The 26,128-nt window shown below is 41.5% G+C and overlaps 1 protein-coding gene across 1 annotated transcript in view; it reads right to left on the reverse strand.

Annotated features, from left to right (window-relative positions):
• Positions 1 to 19,915: 19,915 nt before the first annotated feature.
• LOC100717266 (liprin-alpha-1-like) overlaps positions 19,916 to 26,128 on the reverse strand; it is an 85,907-nt gene continuing 79,694 nt past the window's right edge. The window contains exons 18-19 of the mRNA XM_063229059.1: positions 25,955 to 26,120; positions 19,916 to 21,206 (exon numbers count right to left, since the gene is read on the reverse strand). Of these exons, the coding sequence (XP_063085129.1) occupies positions 21,181 to 21,206; positions 25,955 to 26,120 (192 nt within the window). The 3' untranslated portion in view covers positions 19,916 to 21,180. The remainder of the gene's footprint in view (positions 21,207 to 25,954; positions 26,121 to 26,128) is intronic.

A 26,128-nucleotide genomic window follows, 5' to 3' on the forward strand; every position in this document is an offset into this window, starting at 1 on the left:
GAATTATAGGTGTGCATCATCTGCCTGGTTTTCTAAATGAAGTCCTTTAAGTTTCAATTTACAGAAAAATAAAGATCACACCACAGTACTCAAATGTAATACACAAACAATTTAAAATAACCTTAATCCCACCACATCTCTATTTGACAGTACACACTATCTAATGACCTCATCTGTCGTAAATTACCTTTAAGGTAAATTTAAGAAAGTACTCTGGCTCCCCAATAAGAGTTTGAGATTCCAACAGACTAACTGCTCAGAGATATTGATTAATGTCAAATACAGGTTTTACTGTTTTATGTATGATTCAACAACTTTGTGTCACTGCTGGAAATCAATTTTTATATTACTACAGGCACAGGTTTAAAACTACACAGGCAGGAGGGATAATTAGCCCATTTGTGAAGAAGAAAAACTTAGAAATGCAGGATGTTTCAAGCTCCCACATTTATTTTTGGAGCAAAGTGATACTTCTTCCTCAGAATAAGAATGAGACTCTGTGAAAAGCAACTCCATGAGTGGACCTCCTTTGGCAAGTGAGTCACAATCCAAGTCTAGTATTCAGCCAACTGCTTACTTTGAGCCACACTGGAAAAAAGTCTACAAAGTAGAAACGTGTCCAAATCTCTAAATCGGCATTAGCAGGCATCAACAGAACTTCAGCTGAAAGTGAAAAGGGAGCAGGATTGCTAATCCAGGACAAACTGCCCAAACTGGGACCATCCCAGCAATCTGGGACCAGTGCTCACCCCACGTACAGGGGATGTTGGAACAGGGTCAGGAGCATGACTTTTCAGTGCTCTGCCTGATGTTTTCATACAGCTCTGCCTCGTGATTCATGTAAATGAATGTATGTATTTAAAAAGAATATGGGGCTGGGGATTTAGCTTAGCGGTGTAAGCGCTTGCCTGGCAAACGCAACGTTGTGAGTTCGATCCCCAGTACCACTAAAATAAATAAATAAAAAAAATAAACCTAATAAACTTAAAATGATAAATACAAACCTCAACATTAAGAATAAATAGGAACACTGAAGATGACAAAGTTGGGAACAGCAGAAAAAGAGATTCTCTGAGACTTGGAATCCAGAAGCTAAAACACAGCAATGTGATGAAAGAGGAGGAGTAGAAAGAACGTGGGCCCCAGGGACCCAGGAGGGATCTGAGGGTGAACTGAAGCCCACGGGGAGAACAAAGAGGGGCTTCAACAAAGAGGGAAATGGCAGGTGGCATTTTCTCCCTGAGCCTGTACTCACTGCACAGCAAGAGTAGCTCAAACCCCTGAAGACACGCAATGACCACTCTGGAGGCCTCCACAGAGAAAGACGTCACTGGAACAGAGCAGTGCATGTACCAGGCGGCAGCAGTTGGAGAGTTACTCAGGCTCACATGGCCCCTAACAGAGGGTGACTGGCTGATAGCCATCTTGGAGAGGGCAAACTGAGTTTAGAACCCAGAATAGATGTAGGCCAGCTCCATCTAGCTGCTCCCAATGTCAGGGTGAGGCTGCTGGGTTCAAACCAGCAGGGCATCGGGGAGCTAGGTTCACACAGAGTGTTACAGGCTGAAAAAGTCTAGTTCCAGCCTCACAGTCAGAAACCAGCCTGAACTTGAGTGAAGCTGAAGGTGTGCGCTTACTGGGATTCTCCACTACCCCCTACCTTACACACACATAAAGCCAAGACCTGCTGACTGGAATTAATCAAATAGGGTCTGGACTCTGCCCATGCTGTCTACCAGTAACAGCAGAGACACACCTTGAAGTGGATGTTTTTTCCCCCTTTCTTATTTTTGTTTTTTCTTGTTTTTACGAGTGTGAATGTGGTTTCTAGTTCTTTTGCTATTCTCCTCTGAGGGTCAAATTGCCATATTGAGGGCATATTCACTATATACAATTTCCTAGTTTATTTTAGATTTTATTATATGATCATAAATCTAGTTCATACACTTAAACATTCCAAATGAACAGTTACCACAGTTGATTACTTTCTATACTATTTGATGCTATTGTTACTGATGATTGCACTACCTTAGGTAAGGTGACACAATTGTTCTAATCAGTTGTTTTTCCTGGTATAACAAGACTGAGACTGCCTAAGAGTCATAAACAACACTATAGGCCCATGCCAAAGAACCACAGCTTGGGCCAAGTGGGCCACAACTTCTCATTCCCAATAAACTGAAGAGGCGGGATCTCACAACAGACTCCAAAGCCAGATAACCCTGGAAGACATCTCTGAGAAACAGTCATTTCCTAGAGGTTCTGAATACTAGCAATAATGTTACTCACCATAAGCAATTTATAAGCACCAACTCAGGAATTAAAACAAATAAACACAGAGACATTTAAACAAGATGCAACCCCAGACTTCCAGCTCAACAAAGGCAAACCCTGGGATAAATGAGGTGGAACAATTCAAAACCCCCCACTGGACTCTCTCAAGTGGAATTAGCAGAGGTAATAAGCAGATGAACAAAGTTCTATAAAAATAAAATCAGAAATAATTTCTCAGGTAACTACAGAGATGGTCAGTGATTCTAGAACAGATATGGATAAAAAGATAATAGAAGAGCTTAGGAAAATAATGGAAACCATGAACGGCCAACACAGGAAAGAAACAGAATCAATATTGTGCTCTGAGTGAATGAATTGGGGATGACAATGCACCATGTATGGGCCATTGTTGCCCCGACTGATGTGTTTTGAAATTTTGTTTTAGTTTTTTTTCTATTTCTCAGAATAAAAAGGGTTTGGGGGAGAGGAACAAAGAAGAAATAGACTCAAACAAATATCCAGGAGATTAAAAATTCCTTTAAAGGTATATGCAGCCAAATGGGCCAAGGAGGGAACAGACTATCAGATACAGAAGATAGAATTACAGTTAGCAATCATGAAAAGAAAGATTTCTTTAAAAAAGCAAAGGACCAAAAAAAAAAAAAAAAAAAGTCAATCCAGTAGCCACTAAATGATGCAAAGAGGAATAATGTAAGATTGACTGAAGTCAATGAAAAACCAGGAGATTTCACAAATTGCTTAAACTTGTTCACAGAAGTAACAGGAGAAAAATTCCGAAGCAGGGAAAAAAATTCAGCACAGAGGTAAGTGAAGCAATTAGCCATTATAAAAACGCCAATAACCACTACAAAAAAATCTATACCAAGGCATACAATACTCAAAATCCCACAAATTCAACACAAGAACAGATTATTAAAAGTTGTTAGAGAAAAGAAACAAATCACTTATAAAGAAAAGCCCATCAGAATCAGCAGACTTCTCAACATAAATGCTCAAGTTAAGCAGAGCTTGAAGTATTTCAGGCCCTAGAAAACAACCTCCAAACTAGATTGATATACTCTGAAAAACTAGCTTTCAAAATTAATGGATAAAAATTTCCATGATAAAGAACACCTGAGGAAACCCATGAACACCAAACCAGCACACCTAAATGTTCTGAAGGACATTCTAGAAAGAGATATCAAGGACTACAACTCCATGAGGAACAAAAGAATCAATCAACCAGGCAAGGCAAGCCATTCACAGAGGGGGGAGGGAACCAATGATAAGAGAATAACCATGAAAAGGTAAGTCAATGCATACCAGTTATAACTGTTGTACTCTAAGAAAATAGCTTCGTTATATGTGTATTATAGCAAACCTGTATAGGGGCTTACTAAATGTGTTTGTTTTATCCTTTTTCCCTAACTGATATGTTAAGTGACCTAATTGATCTGTTGAGCAACACTCTCCTCTGTAAAGAATTGCAAGAATCTCACCTAATTGATATGTTAACCATTGTTGCCCTCTACAAACTACAGAAGCTGTGCTAAAACAAGCTAACAAGGGTTGTTAATCACTGCTAGGCGCCTCTATTCTCCGCTAAAGAGCTAAGGAAAACTAGAATGGCAATTAATTTACATTTTGTTTAAAGTAACTTGCTTGTGTGCAGAGAGATTTGCCTGTGAGTTTAACCCTTTACCCTGACCTTGACACATTACCGCCATTTTCTGTTCTGTATGGCGCCTTATTGCCTCCCTCTCCCCTCACCTATCTATCTAGGCCATAAAGAATTTGGGTTTCTGGTGACCTCCCCCCGACCCGGTGATGATCTGTCGTAAAATGAGCCTGCCCCAATTTTAAGAACTGCTTAGCTTAAAGAAATTACCGGGTAATACTATGGCCCAAACCCCAATCGGTGCTTTCCTTTTGTTCTGTATGTATCAAATGAGTTAGATATCAGGTCTTTGTAAAACTTAAGTTCCAGCGTCTCATAACTTGTGACCCCTTCGCACTCACTAGCGAAGACAAGTTGTACTGAGATAATTAACTCTCCACTTTCTTCTCCAAATATTGCTGCAGACGTGCCACTCTGAGATAATGTCAGTCTGCAGGATGGGAGTAATTTTAAAAAACACCAGGAACTCCCTAGATTGTCAGAGCAATACAGTTTCCAGACTCGGGTCAACAAGTTTGATGGCTCTACAGGTTTCTTTGTTTCTCTCCCCCCGCCCTTTCCTCCAGCCCCTTTTTAAAGTCCTCCCTTCAGCTTCTGGGGGACAGTCTCCAAATTGGCTCCCGGAGACTGGTCTCCAGGCCTGAAAATAAAGCCTTTGCCACCTAAATTTTTGGTCTCTTGCCTCCTTGGATTTTATACCGGGGCCCAAGTTATAACAATAACCAATGTTAATGGCCTCAATTCCCCATCGAAAGAAACAGACTGACAGAATGGATCAAGAAGCAAGATCGAACAATATGCTGCATACAAGAAACAATTTCATTCAAAAAAAAATTCACAGACTGAAAGGTCTAAGGATGGAAAACCATACTCATGCAACAGGAACCTGGAAGAAAGCAGGGGTAGTTATTCTATTTGCAGACAAAGGGATTTCAAGCCAAGACTGATTAAGAGACAAAGGTCCCTGTGCCCTTGTCAAGGGAACAATCCAAGAGGAAGTGATAACAATCATAAATATATATGCACCAAGTGCCAACCATGGAAAACCCAACTATACAAAACAAATATTAACAGACATGAAAAACAAAATAAGCACTAATACAATTATAACAGGGAACTCAATACCCCACTGTCACAAATGGGTGGATCAACTCTACAAAATAATCAACAATGTAATGTCAGAACTGAACCAAATTGTTAAACAAATGGACTTAGCAGATGTCTACAGTGTATTCCACACCAGAACATCAGAATACACATTCTTTTTGCTGCACATGGAATCTTCTCTACAATAGGCCACATTATAGCTCACAGAACATGCTTAAGGAAATGGAAAGAAGTTGAAATTATTCCAGGCATATTATCAGCCTATAGTGCAAAGAAACTGGAAATCAATGGCCAACTACAAGATTCATAAACACATAGATATTAAATAATACCTTGCTGGATAACCAATGGGTCATAGATGAAATTAAAGAAGAAATTAAATAGTCTCTATAATTAAATGATAATGCCAAGACATTGTTCCAGAACATAAAGAACACAATGAAAACAGTCCTAGGAGGGAAACTGATAGCAGTGAATACCCATATCTGAAAAACAGAGCAAGCTCAAATAACCTACTGCTGAACCTCAAGCTTCTAGATCAAGTGCAGGTCAAGCCTAAAGCTTGTACAAAGGAGGAAGTTACAAAGATCACAGCAGAAGTTAAAGCAATGGAGACTAACAAAATAATACAAAGAATCAATGAAACAAAGAGTTCTGTGATACATTAAATAAATTTGACAAACTCTCAGCCATTCTTATTTAAAAAAAGACCCACACCCATGCAATTGGGAATGAAAAGGTGGAAATCACAACAAACCCTACAGATATTCAGAAGATTGTCAAAACCAAACCTACTTGGAGAATGTGTATTCTAAGATAGAAAACAAAGAAGAAATGGACAGATTCCTACATACATATGAATGACCACAGCTGAATCAAGAAGGTATAAAAATTCTAAATAAATCAGTATCTGGCAGTGAAAGTGAAGATGTCATTAAAAACCTATCAATAAAGAAAAGCCTAGGCCCTGACAGATTCACTGCTGAACGTCACAAGAAATTTAGAGAAAACCTAATACTACTACTTCAGTCTCTTTCATGAAATTGAAAGGAAGCCATACTCCCAAATTCGTTCCTGGAAGCATGTATTATCCTGATACCAAAACCAGAGAGGAATCCAATCAATCCCTGACTGGAAATTATACTACAAAGTTATTGTGATAAAAACTGGCAAAACAAAAAAAAAACAAACAGACTCAAGGATCAATGGAACAGATTTTAAGATGCAGGAACTACTCCAGAATATTCAATCACCTTATCTTTGACAAAGGAGCCAAACATCCTCGCTAGAAGAAAGACAGCTTCTTTAATAAATGGTGCTGGAAATAACTGGCTTTCCACATGCCAAAGATTACAACTAGACCCATATCTCTTACCGGGCATTAAGCTAAAATCAAAACAGCTCAAAGACTTCAATATGAAAATAGAAACACTGCAATCTGCTGGAAAATAGGTAGAACTCCTGAAGACTCTGGTGTAGGCAAAGACCTCTTGGAAAGAAACCCCAATCGCACAGCTTGTATCAGAAAGAATCAACAACTGGGACTGCATCTTATTCAAAAGCTTTTGCAAAGCAAGAGAAACTACCAATAGAGTGAAGAGACAAGCCACGCGATGGTAAAACATTTTTGCCAGCTGTTCCTCAGACAAAGGATTACTGCCTAGAATATATAAGGAACTCAAAAAAACAGACCCACCCCCAGATTCAAAAATGGGCATCAGAAATGAACAGACAGATGAAGAAGTAGAAATGCTAAAGAAATACATGAAAAAACCTTTAGTATTACTGGTCATTCAAGAGATATAAATTCAAGCAATGTTGAGATTTCCATCTCACTCCAGAAAGAATAGCTAGAAATCAACCAGTAGCAAATGCTAGCAAGGTAGTGGGGACAAAGGAATACTTCTCCGCTGCTGGTGGGCGTACAGACTGGTACCACCAATCTGGAAATCAGTATGGACATTTCCTCAAAACTAGAGGTCCCGGCCTAGGGATTTAGCTCAGCAGCATAAACACTTGCCTGGCAAGATCAAGTTTGTGAGTTCAATCCCCGCTACGAAAAAAACAAAACAAAACAAAACCTAGAGGTTCCTTTTGACCTAGCTATTCCCCTTCTTGGTGTCTTCTCAAAAGAATTAAAAGCATCTTCCCACAGCAACATATGCACACCTGTGTTTATAGAGGCATGGTTTGTAATATCTAAATCTCGGAAATAGTCCAAATACCTTCAACTAGTGAATGGATAAGGAACATGTTTTTTCTACAATGGAGTACTACTGTGCCATAAAGGATATGCTTGAGATGTTTCTAGGTAAATGGATGTACCTTGACACCAAACTCTTAAGTGAAATAAATTGGACATACATGTAAATATCACATGGTTTCTCTGGTGTGAGAAACCCTAAGTGTAAATAAGGACCAAAATATACACTACATATTGTGAGAAATGGGAAGAAAATGTTTACATGAGAAGGGGAGGGCTTGGGATTTAGCTCAGTGGTGTAAGTGCCCGCCTGGCAAGTGTAAAGTTGTGAGTTCAATCCCCAGTACCAAATAAATAAACAATTAAAAAAAAGAGAGAGAGAAGGGGAACGAGGAGTGGGGGATGGGAGTAAGGACCAAGGTGGGGAAAAAAATGGAACAAGGCTTTTGTAAATAAAGAAAAGAGGAGCTGAAGGGAAGAGAGAGGAATAGGGGGAAAAAAAAGCAAGATATACCAGGTACAGGTACAAATTCCCTATGATGAACATTATCACTATGTATATAAAAAATGTACCAATAAAGTATTATAAATTCATTAAGAAGAAAAGAATAAACAACATTTTTTCACAAAGCAGATTTCTATATAGGTTGATAAGCCTTCAAAAACACTGCTTTGATGGTGTACCATAAGCCAACGTCCCCAGATGAAGCAAGTCCTTTGCAGCAGTCACATAAGGTGCTTTCTACAACTATGAAAGGCCGCCCTGGAAATCTAAGTGTCAGAAAGAAAAGATGAGATGGGGCGTAATCCAAGTCTTCTAAGTACACTGACATGCAAACTACCCACAGCCCCTGAGACAGAAAGTTGCAGCTTCCTCTGTCAGTGGAGGAAAGTCAGATTGCCTGGGGAAACTGAGGCCCACATTTGCCTGTGCATGGCACAAACCCTCAGCTGCTGTACTTTGGGAGTCATGGCCTTGATTGTGAGGCTGGAGAAAGGTCAGAGCAAGGACTCCAGCTCTCGCCATCCCTTCTGCACCCCTAGACAGAGGGCCTGAATGAGAGCATGCTTCTTGGGGGTGGCGAGGCTGAGGACCTGGGCCAAGTCCCTCTTCAGCAGGCTGCACAGGTGAGGCCAAGCAGGGAGGGTTCCCAAGGGCAACTGTGGCCTTGAGTGTCCTCCTGCCTAAGCTCCTCCTGGGAGCTGCTGCCAGCTGAACCCTGGCTTCCAGAGCCACCAAGAGAAAACCACGCAGCTTGTGTAGAAAACACCCACCCAGCAGTTGTTCATAATCCGGCATCACACACCCTCATCAGTTTTTTCTGTTATCTTTACCTAATTCTGTAATTATCCTTCTATTCTCCCAATGGAATCCTTTGTACCATTTCTCTCTCCTATCATAGAATTTGTTTCAAATTTTTCCTCCTGCATTTCCTCATTCCCATCTTTGATAGTGTAACTATAAACCTTTTTAAATCTTTAGATAACTGACTATAAAAATACCTTGAATTCTTTTCTACAATTAACAGAGATTTAGCGATTGCACTTAGTACATATTAGCTGGTTTTATTAATTTTATTTTATCTTTTGTCTCTTTTGAGACAGGGTGTCACTATGCAGTTCCTTAGGACGGCCTTAAACTCATTTTTGTAGCCCAAGCTGGCCTCAAACTCGAAGCAGTCCTTCTCTCCTCAGCCTTCTAAATGCTGGGATTACAGGGATGTGCCACCATGCCCGGCTCATGTTAGCTGTTAAACCAATAACCTGGGTTGTTTTACTGTTTACATTACAATTGTGGATTTCTTCTCTAGAGTTAATGGGGGTACATAATTGGTTCCTATGGTATGTAAATATGCAATTTTCCTAGGCCAATACTATTGTAGTTGATATTGCCAGTATCACATAAACCCTACTAATGGGTTTTGTGTGAAAGCCAAGATTTAGATTATCTTTGTGACATTAACAATACTAGTGTACATTCCCAGAGAATTGGTGTTGGGCTGTCCACACGTTTATCCTCCTCTCCCAAGTAAGCTGAGGTGGTCAGATCTTGGGAATGAGTCAAAGGACTACACCATGGTAGCTCAGTTCACAAATGCTTTTGCTTGTCAATAATTTGGTTTCCAAACAGAAGCATTTGGCAAAATTCTGTTTGTTCACGAACTCTTCATCTGGTTACCAACACGACTGCAGCCATCTATTTTAGACAGATGCAACTGTGGCCATTTTCCCCAGAATCAGGGAACAGATTAAGTTTGTCAACTGATGTACCACTGTAGTAAGCCCAAAATATGTCACTAAAAGTGACCATCTAAAAATATTTCTACACTAGCAACAAAGTCTTTACACTAAAACCGTCCATAAACTTTAGTACAAAATAAAACAAAAAGCCCAAGAGAAATAGGGAAAGAAAAGGCAACTAAATGCCTCCCGAATCTCTCAGCTCCACGAAGCCAATCCAGGGGATAGAGAACAGGATAAGCCACACATGGGAATTACCTCAAAGGAGGTTGGAAAACAGATCAGAGAGGTACACAGAGGGACCACAGAAGACATAACGAAGCCGACAATGGAAGTAATAACCAAAGTGATCCAGAAGCTTCCAGAAGACACAAATAACAAACTAGCTGAGCTAAACAAAAATATACAAACCATAAAAACAAGTTTAGAAAAAATTTGGAGTCCATAAAAAGGTTAGAATCAGAAATTCAGGAGATTAAAAATTATATTGAAAGTTTGGGCCGCAGAAGTGACGAGTGTGAGAACAGAATTTCAGAACTCGGAGGCAGTGATGCCTTCAGAGACCAACTACACAAACCAACAACACAACATGGAAATGGACTCAACAGCTGGATGACACAAAAAAGCCTACGAGTAATTGGAACAAGTTATAAATCAGAGGATAACACAAATAGCACATAAAAAAAGATTCACAGAAATAATGGCAGAAAACTCCCCAAATACAGGAAAAGAAACAAGCACACCAATAAGTGAGGCATGACCAAAAGGGAGCTTATTATACTTTTAGTACCACAAACCTGTCACAGCAGACAAACTCTTAAATGCGATTACACAAAAGCAACCAATCACATGGAAAGGTAAATGCATTAAAATTACAGCAGACCTCTCAACACAAAACTTCAAGGCCAGGAGGATTGAAGTGTTTCAAGCCCCAAATGATAACTTCCAAACCTGACTTATGCATCCTGCAAAACTCTCCTTCATAACTGATGCAGACATAAAGTATTTGCATGACAAGGAGCACCTCAAGATATTCATGGCCACTGAACCAGCATTACCAAAAAGTTACAACTGACTTGAAGATAACAATACACAATATTTACACCCCTAATTATTTTGCTTTGAAATTTTGTTTTTTTTTTCTCTTAAAAGTAAAATAGATTTAAAAAGAAACAAAAATTTTAAGATACTTCTGGAAAGCAACAACAAGCCAACAATCTCAATAAGTCAAAAAGAATGAATATACCTGCTGGGATGAGCAGTTAAGCAAAAGGAAAAGAAAATCACCAAGAATAAGTTGATACTTTTCAGTAAAAACTCTCAATGTGAAATGGTTTCAATTCCCCAACCAAAAGACACAGACCACCAGAACTGATCCAGAAACCAAATCCCATGATACACAGCAATCAAGAAACACATTTAATTCAAAAAGAAATTCACAGATCAAAGATCAAAAGATGGAAAACAACATTTCACACAGGAAAAGAGAAAGAAGTAGTGATCCTAACTTTACTTTTTTATTTAAAAGGGAAAAAAGAAAAACAAACAAAACAAAACAGTATAAGGGTACAAGTAATACAGAATTACAAAAAAACAGTAAGAAATCACTTGTTAATAGATTACATATTGTCATCTTAGAAATAGTTGTTCAAGTTACAGGATTAAAGCATAAAAACTGGACAGTCAAACAGTGAGACTGCAAACAGTTGTGTTCAGTGACCCAACAAACCTTAGTAATATGGTCATCTATCTTAACACACGTAAACACACTTGCAGTTGTATCCTTCAGAGCACTTTTTTTCCCTCTTTTTACAATAAAACCCAAATGTGTAAATTTTGTAGTGATCCTAACTTTAGACAAAGTGGATTTCAAGCCAAAACTAGTCAGAAGAGACAAAGAAAGTCACTACACATTGGTGAAGGGAACAATTCCATAGGAAGGGATGATGATTAAAAACACACCGAATACTAACATGCCCCACTTCATAAAACAAACACTGACAGACATGCAAAGTCAGATAAATATTAACGAATGGTAATGGAGGATTAGGTAATAACCCACTGTCAAAAACAGATCAGTTAGAGAACTGGGCTCAGAAAGCAGGCGAGATGCAAGACTGCTCAAGGTCCAGTTTATTGTCAGCTTACAGACCAAAAGTTTTGTTTTGGGGGGATTTAGTCAGTGGCATCAGCACCCACCTGGCAAGTGTAAGGTCATGCGTTTGATCCCTGGTTCCGGAAAAAAAAAAAAAAAGCTCTGTCATGGATGGCACCATGACAAGGCTCACTGCAGGACTGTGAGATCCGTTTGCTGGGTGTGAACAGCACATAAAGCAGAGGACGGTAGAGCAGAAAATGTAAGTACATTCCATACCTAGGAATGTTCTACTTCTCTACTGCTGTGTAACAAGTCATCTCTAAGCTGGTGATGAACAACAACAACTATTTATACCTCCTCATGCCTCTTGGGTCGGGGGCTTGGGCAGTCTTTGTCCCCAACACAGGGAAGCTCTCTTGGTTGGGGATGGCTGGGGCTTTGGTTCTGACTGTGGGAGAAGTGCTGTGGTTTTCTTTCTCCATAATATCTCTGGGGCTGAGGTATTTTTTAGGTTCCTCATTAATGTGTATGGCAGCTAGACTAGAGGATGGCTAGCCCAGCTACAGATGGCCACCAATACCACTCCCTCTCCACAGTCTACATGTGACTAGCACAGGCTTCCTTTCAGCACAGAGGCTCTGAGGAGTGGGCTTCTTACTTGGTGGCCTGTTCCTTCACAGCAAGAATTTCACAAAGCCTAGGTGGAAGCTGCAGTCTCAGGGCGTAATTTCAGAAGTTTCCAAGCACTGCATCTGCCATATACATTTATTCTACCACTGAGCCACATTTCCAGGCCTTTCTTTTTTGAGTCAGGGAATACTCAGTTGCCCAAGCTGCCCAGGGTAAAGCTAAGTGTCCAGGATCCAGAGTGGGTGGGATAACAGACACATGCCACTGGTCTCAGCATATTATATTCTTTTGCTCAAGCAAACCTCTAAACCCAGTTGAAATTTTAGGAAATATTGGAGTCAGGGTTTACAAGGGGATGGGTTTAATTCAGGACAAATAATTTATAGGATTATTTTATACTAGTCACCCAAAGAGTCAAATGCAAGCGTGCAGGACATTGGTGCACATACTGGAGACCCAAGAATGAGGGTCTGGATCCCAAGGCAATGTTTTATGTGAGTCATGTGGATGACCTTGAGCCCATAGCAATATCCTCCACAGGTCCAACTGGAGGCCTAGAGCCCACCACGATGTCCCATAAAATTCTAACAGGGATATGTACTGAGAAGGCCCAGAGGTCAGGGGTGCAGCTAGAAAGTCTGTGCCAGCAGGGTGAAGGAGCTGTGCCAGCAGGCTGAGGGATCTGCACTGGAGCCAGGAAGCGATGCTCAAACTGAGTACCGGAGTTCCCCCAAAGAGAATTACAGGCACCCTCAGCTATTGCGAGGCCCCAAGCTCTTCTGATCCTAACAGCAGAGTTTGTATCAGAAAAACCAGCCCAACAAGCCTCTCTGAGATCCACAACACCACCTGTTCCTTTCCAGGTCTCCATTTATGCTGCTGGCAACAAGTCAGATGGGCCTTCCACACCCAGCACCACACACTCAGCTCAACCGGGTGTTACAAGTGGGCCATTAGTTACTCCATTATAGGAGTAAAACAATTCTCCATGTAACAGGAACCCAGAAAAAAGCAGGGGTAGCTATTCTCTTTGCAGATAAAGGGAATTTCAAGCCAAGACTGATTGACAGAGTGACAGAGAGAAAGGTCACTATATACTTGTAAAGGAAGAACCAAGAGGAAGAGATCACAATCATAAATATATATGCACACATAACAGTGCACCCAACTATGTAAAACAATTACTAACAGCCCTGAAAAATCAAATAAGCCCTAATACAATGGTACTGGGAGTACTCAGTACTCCACTGTCACAGAAACGCAGATCAACTCGACAAAGAAACCCAAAATAAGTATGAAATATTAGCACTACATCACATTTCGAACAAATGTACTTAGTAGATGTCTATGGTGTTTTGAACCACAGCATCAGAATATACAGTCTTTTCAGCTGCAAATAGGATGTTTTCCATTTACTGGCTCATAGAATATGCTTAAATAAATACAAGGGAATTGACATTATCCTATGCATGCTCTCAGACCACAGTGTAATGAAATTGGAAATCCATGCCAAAGGAAACCACAAGAACTTCATAAACACATGGAAATTAAAGAGCACCCTACAGAACAACCAACGGGTCACAGATGAAATTAGGGAACAAATTAGACAGTTTCTACAGTTGAATGATAACAACAATACAACATACCAGAGCTTGTAGGAAATAATAAAAACATTCTTAAGAGGGAAATTTATAGCAATAAATAACAATATCAGGAAAACACAGCTAGCATATATAAACAATTCAATGCTGAACCTCAAATTTCTAGAAAAAGAAGAGCAGGCCAAGTCAAAATCATATGAGGGCGGAAATTATAAAGATCAGAGCAGAAATTAACACATTGGCGGCTAGAAAATACAATAAAAGGAATCAATGAATCAAAGAGCTGGTTATTTGAAAGGTTAAATAAAACTGACAAAACCTTAACCAACCTTATCAAAATAAGGAAAGGAAAGACTAAAATCCACACAATTAGGAAGGAAAAGGGTGAAATCACAACAGACTTCAGAAATCCAGAAAATCAGGTACACCTACCTGGAAAACTTGTATTCTAATAAGATGGAAAATTCAGAAGAAATGGACAGATTCCTAGACACATATGAATTATCAAAGCTGAGTCAAGAAGATATAAAAATCCTAACTAGCCCAATATCAATAAATAACATCAAAGATGTAATTAACAACTTCTGAACAAAGAAAAGCCAGGCCTGACAGATTCACTATGGAATGCTACAAGAAATTTACAGAAAACCTAATGTTACTACTACTTCAAATTCTTTAATGACATTGAAAGGAAAGCAAGATTCCCAAATTCTTTCCTGGCAGCAAGCATTTCCTTGTACCCAAACTAAAAGAATTCTAGGCCCATCTCCCTAATGAACACTGATGCAAAAATCCTCAATAACATACTGGCAAACAGACTGCAGCAAGTCATCAAGAAGACTGTACACCATGATCAAGTGGGATTCATCCACGGGATGCGGGAATGGGTCAACATACTTAAATCCATAAGCGTAATACACCATGTTAACAGAGCAAAGGACAAAAATCACATGATCATCTCAACAGATACAAGAAAAGCTTTTGACAAGTCCAGCACCCATTCATGATAAGAGCCCTACAGCAAATCAGTCTGAAATCAGAATACATGGTCTGTATCTCAATTTGATAAAAATGATCAATGACAAATCAACAGCCCACATCATACTAAATGGACAGAAACTGAAAGCTTTTTCTCTAAAATCAGGATCAAGCCCAGGATGTCCACTGTCTCCACTCTTATTCATTATAGCCCTGGAAATTTCAGCTGAAAGAATTAGAAAAGAGAAAGAAACAAAAAGAATAAAGATAGAAAAAGAAGAAGTTAAATTACCATTATTTGCAGATGACATAGAAGACACCAAATACTCCTCCACAAGACTACTAGATTTAATAAACAAATTCAGTAATGTAGCTGGTTACAAAGTCAACACTCAAAAATCAGTAGCCTTCCTGTACTCACTGAGAGAGAAATCAGGGAGATAATATCTTTCACATTAACATACAAGAAAAAAAAAAGAAATACCTAGGAATTAATCTAACAATAAATGTAAAAGACCTCTACATTGAAAACCACAGAACTCTGAAAAAGAATATTGAAGAGGATATTAGAAAGGGAGAGATATCCTGTGCTCTTGGGTAGAAAGAACCAATATAGTGAAAATCGCTCCTCTTCCAAAACTGTTATACAGATTCAATGCAATTCCAATCCAAATCCTAAGAGCATATCTCATAGAAGTAGAGAAGACAATCCTAGAATTCATGTGGAACTAGAAAAGCTATAGAATAGCAAAGGCAATCCTCAGCAACGGAGATAAGACAGGGGGCATCACAATCCCTGACTTGAAATTGTACATAATGCTGCTGTGACAAAAAGTACGGTAACAGCAAAAAAACAGGAAAAGCAAAAATCATACCTGAAAATCAGTTGAACATATTAGAAAAACCAGAAACAACTCCAGACCCACTATGCCACCTTATCTTTGACAAAGGTGCCAAACACATACACTGGAAGACAGATAGCCTCTTTAATAAATGGTGCTGGAAATCCTGGCTCCATACCTGTCAAAGATGAAAACTGGACCTGTGTCTTTTACCAGGTACTAAGCTAAAATCAGAATGGATCAAAGATCTGAATATTAAAACGTAAACATTTAATCTGCTAGAAGATAGAGTAGGTAAAACTCTTGAAGATATTGGTGTAGGAAAAGACTTCATGAACAAAAACCAGATTTCACGGGAACTATCACAAAGAATCAACAACTGGGATCTCATCCTCTTGAAAAGCTATTGCACACCAAGAGAAACCACCAACACAGTGAAGAGGCAACTCACAAGGAGGGAGAAAATGATGGCCAGCTGTACCTCAAAGGATAGTATTGTCAAGAATATATAAAGGACTAAAAAAAATTAGTCCCCCAGATTTAAAGACCCAATCCAAAAATTGCACATCTGAGATGAATATACACTTCTCAGATGAAGAAATACAAACAACAAGTAAATATGTGAAAAAAAATGTTCAACATCACTGCTCATTTGAGAGATGCAAGTTAAAACAACACTGAGATTGCATCTCACCCAGAAAGAATGACTATTACCAAGAAATCAAGCAAACACAAATGCTGGAGTGGTTGTGGGGAAAAAGAATCCTTTTGCTCCACTGCTGGTGGGAATGCAGACTGGTGCAACCACTTTGGAAATCAGGGTGGAGATTCCTCAAAAAACTAGGACCTGAGGTCCCATTTGGCCCAGCTATTCCCCTTCTGGGCATCTTCCCAAAAGAACATTGTACTACAGTGATGTATCTGTACTCATGTTGATAGCAGCACAATTTGTAATAGCCAGATCTTGGAAACAACGCAAATGCCCATCCAATGGGGAAGGAAACAAGATGTGGTATTTTTATACAATGGAGTATAAAGCCAGAAAGAAGGATAAACTGGAGACTTTGGTAGCTAAATGGATGCAACTTGAGACCGTATTCATAAGCGAAATAAGACATGCGTGTGTAAACATCATATTGTTCAGTGTGAAAAGCTAAAACAACGTATGTATATGTATGCAAAAAGAAGTTAAAATAGTTCTACTACTGATTTCTCCTGAGTTCACTGAAGAGTAAGATTTCTGCTGGTAATGTTTGGACAATTGATTGCGGATTTCTTGGACTCTGGGTGAATGATTTGGGGATGACAATGCACCATGTATATATCATTGTTTCCTCCCCATTTGTATCTTTTGAAATTTGAGCTTTTTTTTCTCCTTGAAATAAGATGTATTTGAAAAAAAAAACTTTCCAAGTCAGGAGAGAATTGACTCCACTTTCATTGAGCAGAGAGGCCAAGAATTTGCAGGCCACAGTAAGCCGGATGTCTTCATGTGGCTTCTCAAGTGCAGAATGTCTTTCCTGGTATGTAGCATCCAACTTTCAGACAGAAACACATTAAAGAGTACAATCATGATAGGATTTATGAAATATAGGGGATACATACCGGGCTGTGATGTAAACATTCCTGGTACAGGATGGAGTCTTTTAAGAGTGAAGGCCAAGAAGCAGTACTTACAAAAATATAAAGACTAAATTTATACTAGAGGGTTTCCCTAAGATACTATTTGTATTTCATTACAGAAAATTCCATACTCACAAGCAGACTAACACAGGTGGGCATGGTGGCACACGGCTGTAATCACAGCACTGGGAAGACTGAGGAATGAGACCCCGCCTGGCTGCGCGGTGAGACCCTGTCACAGAAAACAACAAAAAAGACAAATCCTCACAGATCTCACCTGCCCTCAACTGTCATCAGCACAGGTGATCATGTTTCATCTATGTCCTGAGCTGTCCCTCTGGACATCACATGATATCACCTGGGAGGACCCCAGCAGAGGAAATACAGCCTGTAAAGTGCCTTTATGGTGCAGTACCTCGCACATCTAGAAAGAAACATTTGCAGCCTGAATACTCAAAGTAGTGAACACAGATTCCGTTTTGACTCAGCTCTGCTGGGAGGAGACAGAAGTGTGCTGCATGCTAAAATTTTCATAGATCACAAAGAGAAGCCAAAGGCAGGACTGGTGGGCAAATTGGGAGAGAACACTGAACACACGCAGGAGTGGGAGAGTAACACAATAAAGATTCCAAACAGTTCTCCATGAGCGAGGAGGAGGCGGGAAGAGAACACAAACGATGTTCAAGTTTTACTTTTAACAACATGGAGCTGGGAGTAGAGCTCAGCTGTACCATACTTGTCTACCTTGTAACACACACACACACACACACACACACACACACACACTCCAGAGGGCTGAAGCCTTAGTGATTAACATCTCTCCAGCACTATAGCTTTTGAAATGCTACAGTACTGTTATAACACTTTGTGAGAGACTTCTGTCCACCTGAAGACAAGAACTGTGGACTATAGGACAGTCTCAGGTCATCAACTCAACTACCCCCATTAAGAGTAAAGGCCCATGCTTTCCCATCGGTCTCCTCTGAAAGTGAAGGGTGAGATGTCTAAGTAGTTATAATCAAATCACAGTTAGGTGTTGCCAAAGAGTCACGGGGCGGAAGTAGGGCTCTCATGTAACACAGGATGCTTTGCATCAGGGTCCTTGAGGTGTGAGAACAGTTCACATGTGGATTCCAAGAGGACGCTGGGATGCCTGAATTGAACAAACTCCCAAACAAGTGTGAGCAGATTTCCAACCCTCCCTCTGGGAGCAGCCAGGTGGGGCTGAGTGGAGGTGCCCCAAGGCACCCCTGGGGGCTCCCCCTCAAGCTGTGGAGGTGAGGACTCTCCAGGACTTCCCAGAGGACCTGCTTGCTTCCTTCTGCTACCTCCTCCCTCTGTGTGTTCCTGCGCTGTCAGGTGTCACGGGTCTGAAAAACTGTCCTCAGGTAGCACCACGGGCCCTTTGTACTCGTGGGTTATACATCCAAGGAGTCAACCAACTTCAGACTGAGAATATTTCTTTAAATATCTGCATCTGAATTCATTTGGTGATGTGTGCTTGTACTTCCAACACCGTGACCTGAGGTTTAAGTCCAGCCTAAGCAATTTAGCAATGTACTGAGACTGCCTGAAAATACAAAGGGCTGGGGACATGGCTTAGTGTGAAGGCCCTGGATTCCACCTCCAGTACCGGGGTGGGGGGAGCCCTGTCTGTACTGAATACATGCAGTTGTTTTTTCTTGTCAGTATCCTAAACAGCAAACTACTATTCCCATAGAAATTGGCACTCTATTAGTGTAAGTTATCCAGAAAGGATACAAAGCATGTATGCAGGGACACATGTAGGTTCTACACAAATACGATGCATTTTCTACAAGGGCCTGAGCAGCCTGGCTCTTGGGATCCATGGGGTAAATTCCCCCTTGGAGACTGAGAGATCACAGGAAGGTAAAATCACTGACTAATCATTCTCACAGGGAATTAAGGCCAGGAAATGAGGAGACATAAATGCATGTGGGATATGTGAAATGCATTAAGTGACATGTGGGTGATCAGAATAGCAGCAACAATAGCACTACGATAGGGACCTTCTACTCACCCACCACCCACGGACACACCAAGGAATGCAAGAGAGTCTGGTCTCTTCTTTCTGCTCTGCAAACCCCATTCAGAAAAACATACTCCTTGCAGGGAAAACGGCCGGGAACCAAAACCTCAAACACATGATTACTCTGAAATGCACAATGTGAAACTCGAAAACAGGAGAGTAACACTGCGGGAACAAAGGGCTTGACACAGCAGGCAAAGCTGAGCTTGTCAGTGTCCCACTCCCAACTGGGCTGGGGGTGCCTTCCCGCCCTGGTCTAACCAGGCCCAATCTCCAGCAGGACCCCATCTTCTCTAGCCTTATGCCCCACTATACTTATGTGGTCCAGCTTTCTGTTGGCTGATTTCCATAGCGACACTGCCTTCAGAGAACCAGGAGCAGGAAGCAAAATAGGTGTGCATGAGACAGGGATTTAGCTCAGTGGCATGAGTGCCTGCCTGGCAAGTGTGAGGTTATGAGTTCGATGCCCGGTAAAACACACACACACACACACACACACACACACACACACACACACACACACAATCCAGCCACACTAAACTATTAACACAATCATGGCCTGTTCAAAGAACTCTTCATTGACAGTGAAAAATGTTTCAGAACTTTATTGAAAGAAAGCAATAAATAATACTGTGATAAAAATAGTTCAAAAGTAGACTGTACACTTTGTTACATCCTGAGAGAGTTCACAAAAGTTTAATAGAAAAAGAGGTAACAATGAACTTTACCAATGGATTGAAAGTACAAAGTAAATTAAAAAGGCATGCTGCCTCTACCTATGTATCAGTTGCATAATGAATAACACGCACAGTAATCTGACTCCTTCCTTGCTGGCTTTTGAATATGCCAGTGAAAAGTATATTACATTTGCTACTTGTACAATCCAAGTTGGCTATGACTACATTCTTTGTTGAAACATGTTTACAAACCAATGTGAAAAGGTGACTCACATATGAAAAACAAGGCCTTTATTCGTTAGAGCTGTACAACTTTATTTTCAGGGTTTCCTGCTTTCATCTGCTCATGCACCAATGTCTGTGAGATGTGTGCACAGTGCTCAGTGATTGGTCTGCAAAAATAGTTGGAGGCACCTTCCACATGCTCACAGGAAAGAGGCAGAGAAGGTGCCAGGCTGGGGTTGGCCCCTGGCCACTCCAGCCCTGCTGAGAGCAACTCCCAGCTCATGGCTTCTGCTCAAGCCTCTGAAGACAAGCTCCCCAAGTCCAGAGTCAGGATGGGGAAAAGGGAACCAGTGCTAAGAAAGTTCTATAGTGCTCTGGTGTAACGGGTCAGTCCCGACTTTTTACATGCTGATTTCTTGCTAGAAAAAGGACAGTTAGGGTCAGTCAACCTCTAAATATGACAACTGCTTGGAATGAAGTCTGCTGATTTCCAAATGACTGATGTAGAACAAGGCGAAGGATAATGCACATTGCTTATATCATGACAATTTTATAAAGGTTGTAAAATCCTTATTTCTGTGATGGCTTATCATTAAAATATTAAACAGTGATAGCATAAGAGCACAATTTACAAAAGCCCCGTATTTGTTCACAGGATTTATACATTCATTTGAAAGACTAAAATTAGGTATAAGAACATGAATTGATTTGAGAGATATTTATAGCCTAGATATACATGAAAAAGTGAGTAAATATATAAATGAAAAGTCCTAAGGTTATATAAATATAAGAAACATTAAATTCTAACATTTTTTCTCTATAGTATTCATGAACTATTTACTAACTAAAAACTCTGTAATAAAATATCTTAGGAGTCCATGTAAGAAGTATTAACAGATAGCGATTCCACTGAATTAAAAATGTAGTCTCTGTTGGGTTCAAAATGCTGCATATCATCTGTAGAAGTAGTGTGGGTAAACTGGAAGAGAAAAACAAACAGAAAGCCTCTCTTAATACAAACCACCTGGAAAACGACCATGACCTCAGACACACACGCTGGGGCCCACTCCCCCAGGCCTCCTGCCTCCTCCCTGCTGGAGCGTCAGCAGACAGAACACCGAGGACCCTGCTCACAGACTAGAGAGGTCCTTCACTGTCTAGATTTTGCGACAGTTCTAAAAGTTAAAGTTAAAAGACTATGGAGATTCCAGCTGAGGCATTGAACATGAGCACAGTAGGCAGAGCTCAAGCTGGGGTTCTGAACATGGGTCAAGGCCACCTCTGCCATCCAATCAGTCAAAGCTCCAGACCATGAGGACACACAGGTGGCTCACTGGCGCCCAGGCATGGCAATGCAGCTTTGTGTTTAAAATGCAATCTGTCTGCCATGTATGGTGGCATGTCTGCATTCCAGTATGCTGGAAGGCTGAGGCAGAAAGATTGCAAGTCTGAACAAGGACTAGATGATCTAGGAAGACCCTATCCCCCTAGAAAAGGGGATGGGGTGCTAGGAATATAGCACAGTGGAAACACTCTGGGTTCAGTTCCCCGTATATGCATGCTCATGTGTTTGTAACAAAGCCAGTATAGGAGCTGTGTCCCACTGTGTGTGCACACAGTGGAAGAGATGCTTCCCAGTCCCAGGCTCTGGCCTCCTGGTGTGGTCAGTTTTGGGGGCTTTTTTTCTCAGCTGCTGCTTTCCTGCCCACCCCCAACAATGGCATCAGCAGATCATCACTTCAAGTGAGTAGGCATTTTTAGCTTTTAGGAAAAAATGGGAATGTGTTTTTTCTTAAAACTGGGGACACAAAGGAGACAGGAGAGGGGAGGTAGAAAGATTTAAGATGTACTTTGTACAGGTACCAACTCTCCATGATGAATTTAGGTACAACTAACATACTAATAAAAATAAGAGTTAACAAAACAAAAATGACACACTGCCCTCTTTATGGTCAGCTAAAAACTAAAATCACCTTGATAGATACAAAGCTAGTACGTCTGTCATTTTAAAACTCCCCATGTAAATTCTCATGGTCTAAGCCCACGCTGTTAGCCCTGTTACAGCTTCCCACTGCTGACAGCTGTACAGGGATGATCTCCAGGGATTACGCTGCTCTCTACTCACCAACAGGTGTCTTTAGCAGGAGTAAGTCCTGACTGTCACAGAATCCAACCTCTGTGTTCCTGATGCATTGCCTGTTCCAACAACCATGTGAGGAAGCGTGCAAACACAGAGTGCAGTTAGTTTTAACATGTCACACGGGAAAAAGATAAGACACACATATTCACACCTACAATGGTACCTACTGAGGAATCCTAAGAGTGCCTGAGAGAGAGAGGGAGGAGCTGGCAAGAGCATCACAGGGCTGCCCAGAGTGGTTCTTCCACCACCCACGGCGACACTGGCACCTAAACTAGCAACAGGGCCCCTTGGAAGTGCAAACCACCTCAGTGTGGACATACAGAAAGGATAACCAGCTAACATAGCTACTCTGCAGCTCCTGAAGCCGTACTTTTATATAGCAACTGGACTTTTCCTTCTGCCCTAGAGCTGGACCTCCAAGAATGAATGGGGTGAATCAGCAGCATGAAGGGGAGGAGGGCAAGCCAGCTGCTCTGCACTCGCTGCTCTCAGGGTGGGTTGCAGGCAAAGAGGCACAGCCGCAGAGGCCGTGGCCAGTGCTTCTCAGAAGACTAAAGCTTGTCTCAATTCCTACAAAAAAGATGGCGAATATGGAGACAAGGGTCCTTGTTTGACAAACACTGGGTGGCTAAACAGGCAGTACAGCCCTGTCACAAACTGGGTAAAGAGCTTGCAGCATCTTCTGCAGATATTTACGCTTCCGGTTCAACAGTGTTTTGTTTTCCTGCAAGTATACCAGGAATATTTCTTAGCAACATCCTGCCATAGCTCTAGAAGAAACAGATAGCTGGCCGTGTTGATAAGACTCGGCAGTCATTGTAAACCTTCATTCTAAAGTCTAGGAGACCTGCTGTAATTTATCTCACACTCTCCAACTCTCAAGTCATTTGTAACAGTCCACCTTCTTACCAATATGGCGTAGACGTCTTCTATGTAATTTACCCTGACAACTTTTTCTATTCAATCCATTTAAATTTAGTGTTACACAGTATGGGTGCACATGCCTGTAATGCTAGCACTCTGGGAGGCTGAGGCAGGAAAACTCCAAGTTCAAACCAGGCCTGGACAACTTAATAAGACCCTATCTGGATTATAAAAGAAGCGATGTCGTGTTATGCAGGAAGGAGGCTCCCTCCCCAGTACCACCCCAAAACCTAAAACAACAACCACAACCACAAAAATGCCTCCAAAAAAACAAATCAATAACAAACAAACTCATTAATACTACTTTTGTAGTCAGGGGTTGTACACACAGAACAATTCAGATCACGACATGGAGTTTATAATATTTTTATAATGGTCACTGGGCGTTAACACCGGAAAATGCAGGAAATTCATCTGCAACACCAAAGACATAGAATATTTAGTCAAGAGAGTAAACCCCACGGCAATGTCCCACATGAGTCCAGATAAAAACCCAGAGCTCAGGACAATGCCTCCCACGAGTCCAACTGGAAGTCCAGAGCCCACAAGAAAGGAGGCCTCACACCGGTCTCTTTTATGGATCTGTGCCGGGAAGACCCTGGGTCAGCAGTGGAAGCCAGAAAGTCTATGCCAGCAGGATGAAGGAGCTGTGCTAGTGGGATGAGGGTTCTACACTGGAGCCAAGAAGTCACACTCACAACAAAGAGAGGGCTAGCCTGAAAGGCACCACAGCTGTCCTCAGTGACATGGAGACCCCAAGCTCCTCTGACCACAAGCACAGTTGGGTATGTGCCAGGAAGCAGCGTGAGGAGTTCCTCCTGGAGACCAAGCAGCAAATATCTTCCCCTCCGGAGCCAGTATGCAATGCTCGATGTGAGAACCAAAGCTTCTCCAGGAGAACCAACAGCTCAGACAGCAACTCGTAGGAGAACCCACAATGCCTCCTTAACACCTCAATCCCTCTTAACACCTCCCTTCTTCTCCACCTGTTTATTCTGGCAACCCTTCTCAGGTGGAGCATCTTCTCTGAATGCATGCTGATGTTAAGTTGACAACAGTTTTCAAACCATAACAATTACCCTTTATTTTTATTTTCTTTTGTTGAAACAAGGTCTCCCTGTGTAGTCCACACTTGCCCTAAAATCCCTGTGAAGTTCAGGCAGATACTGAGCTCTCAGCCACCCTCCTGCCTTAACCTCCCTAGTGCCGGAATTACAAGTGATCGCCACATGCAGCTATGTTAATATTGCTTGCGGTGTTCAGAGAGAACTTGTCATCTTATAGCCAACAGAAATTGAAGGTACAGGGAAAACAACAGAGCACTCATTTAGACTGTTCAGGAAGCCGATGGAAATTAAGCTCAAGGCCCATCACAGCTTACTTATTTATCTATTTTATTTATGATTCAAGGTCTTCCTATGTAGCTCAGTATAGCCTTAACCTGGCTTTATGACCCACATACATCTCAAAATCATGATTTTCCTGCCTCAGCCTCCTGAGTACTGGGGTTAAGGCATGCACTTCCATGCCTTGCCAACATTTGTAAGACACCTTGAGGGAGAATGTGCTCATTCTTAAGAACTTGCTACCTAAAAGACACACTGGCAAGTGTTCAGTTTTAAAAACTTTTTATAAATGTACTTTTCTCTGATTTTCATACCAGCAAGAAAGATTAAAAAAAGAGAACTACCTAAAGGAGGGGCTAACAACAGGAATCTTTTAACAAGCCCAGTGGTACAGTTTATACAGCACAACCACGTACATCAGGAATGAGAAGGAATGAAGTCTTCACCTAACCCTGAGACTGTCAGCAACGCACGGGGCCTGGACTCCATCAGCTACACCCAGATGACTCATTGAAGTATCAAAATCACACTACTGTGATGCCCAAGTTACAGCTGTGGAAACTGAGGCACAGCACAGCTGCATGACTTGCTCAAGGTCATGTACCTGCTACCGCCACAGGTGGATGTGGATCTGGGCTCGCTCAGGACCCTGTGCAGTGCCTTTTCCTAGGTGGGCAGGACTGTCAGGGACTCACGGTCTCCTCTCAGCCAACTGCACTCTTCAGTCAGCAGGTCCCTAAGGGCCATCCCGACCGCAAGGGAAAGGTCAACGCCTGGCCTTCTCTCACTGATAATGCAGCAGGGCTGCCCTAGCAGTCTCCACAAGGCTTCTGCCTTCTTCCCTGTCCTTCTTCAGGTGGCACAATGTAAGTATATGGAAAGATGATACTGGAGGGAAGGGAAAAGGAAAGACAGAGCTGGCAGAAGCTGGAAGTTGTGAGCCAAAGTTTACTCCGCCATTCCTTTTAGTGCGGAGAGAAGTCCCAAGTGCCACACTGCAATTTTCCTGGCAAGCCAGTGCTGCCTGCCACGCACTGCACCCCACAGGTGCATCAGCCTCAGCCCTGAGAACACAGATGGGTGCTCCACTTTATTAGTTGGCAAGGATGCTAACGTTCAACCAGACAGATTTTTAAAAATTCTATTATTGCTGTTAACCATTTGCAAACAAATGTTAGGGTTAATTCCGAAGCACTGACACCTGGGCATGCAACCAAACTCAGATGCTTTGTAACACATTCAATGGCCACTCTAGGTGATTATTAGCGCACACATGCTCCCAGCTAGTGTTGGGTTACATGGCCCACCACATACCGTCCATCTGGATCTTCTTTGACTGCAAAGAGGGGGAAGACATGGAAGAAGAGACTCGGAAGTTTGCAGGGAGTGTCTCTGATGACCCATCTGCCACGCTGCGAATGTCCTTTGATCTAAACTCCTTTCTCCATGAAGATGCTCTCCTACAGTTTTTGTTATTCTCCTGGCAAA

This window comes from Cavia porcellus, unplaced genomic scaffold (genome assembly GCF_034190915.1).
Source record: "Cavia porcellus strain 051 isolate PalLab524CR breed Dunkin Hartley unplaced genomic scaffold, mCavPor4.1 scaffold_17, whole genome shotgun sequence".
NCBI classification, from domain to species: Eukaryota; Metazoa; Chordata; class Mammalia; order Rodentia; family Caviidae; genus Cavia; species Cavia porcellus.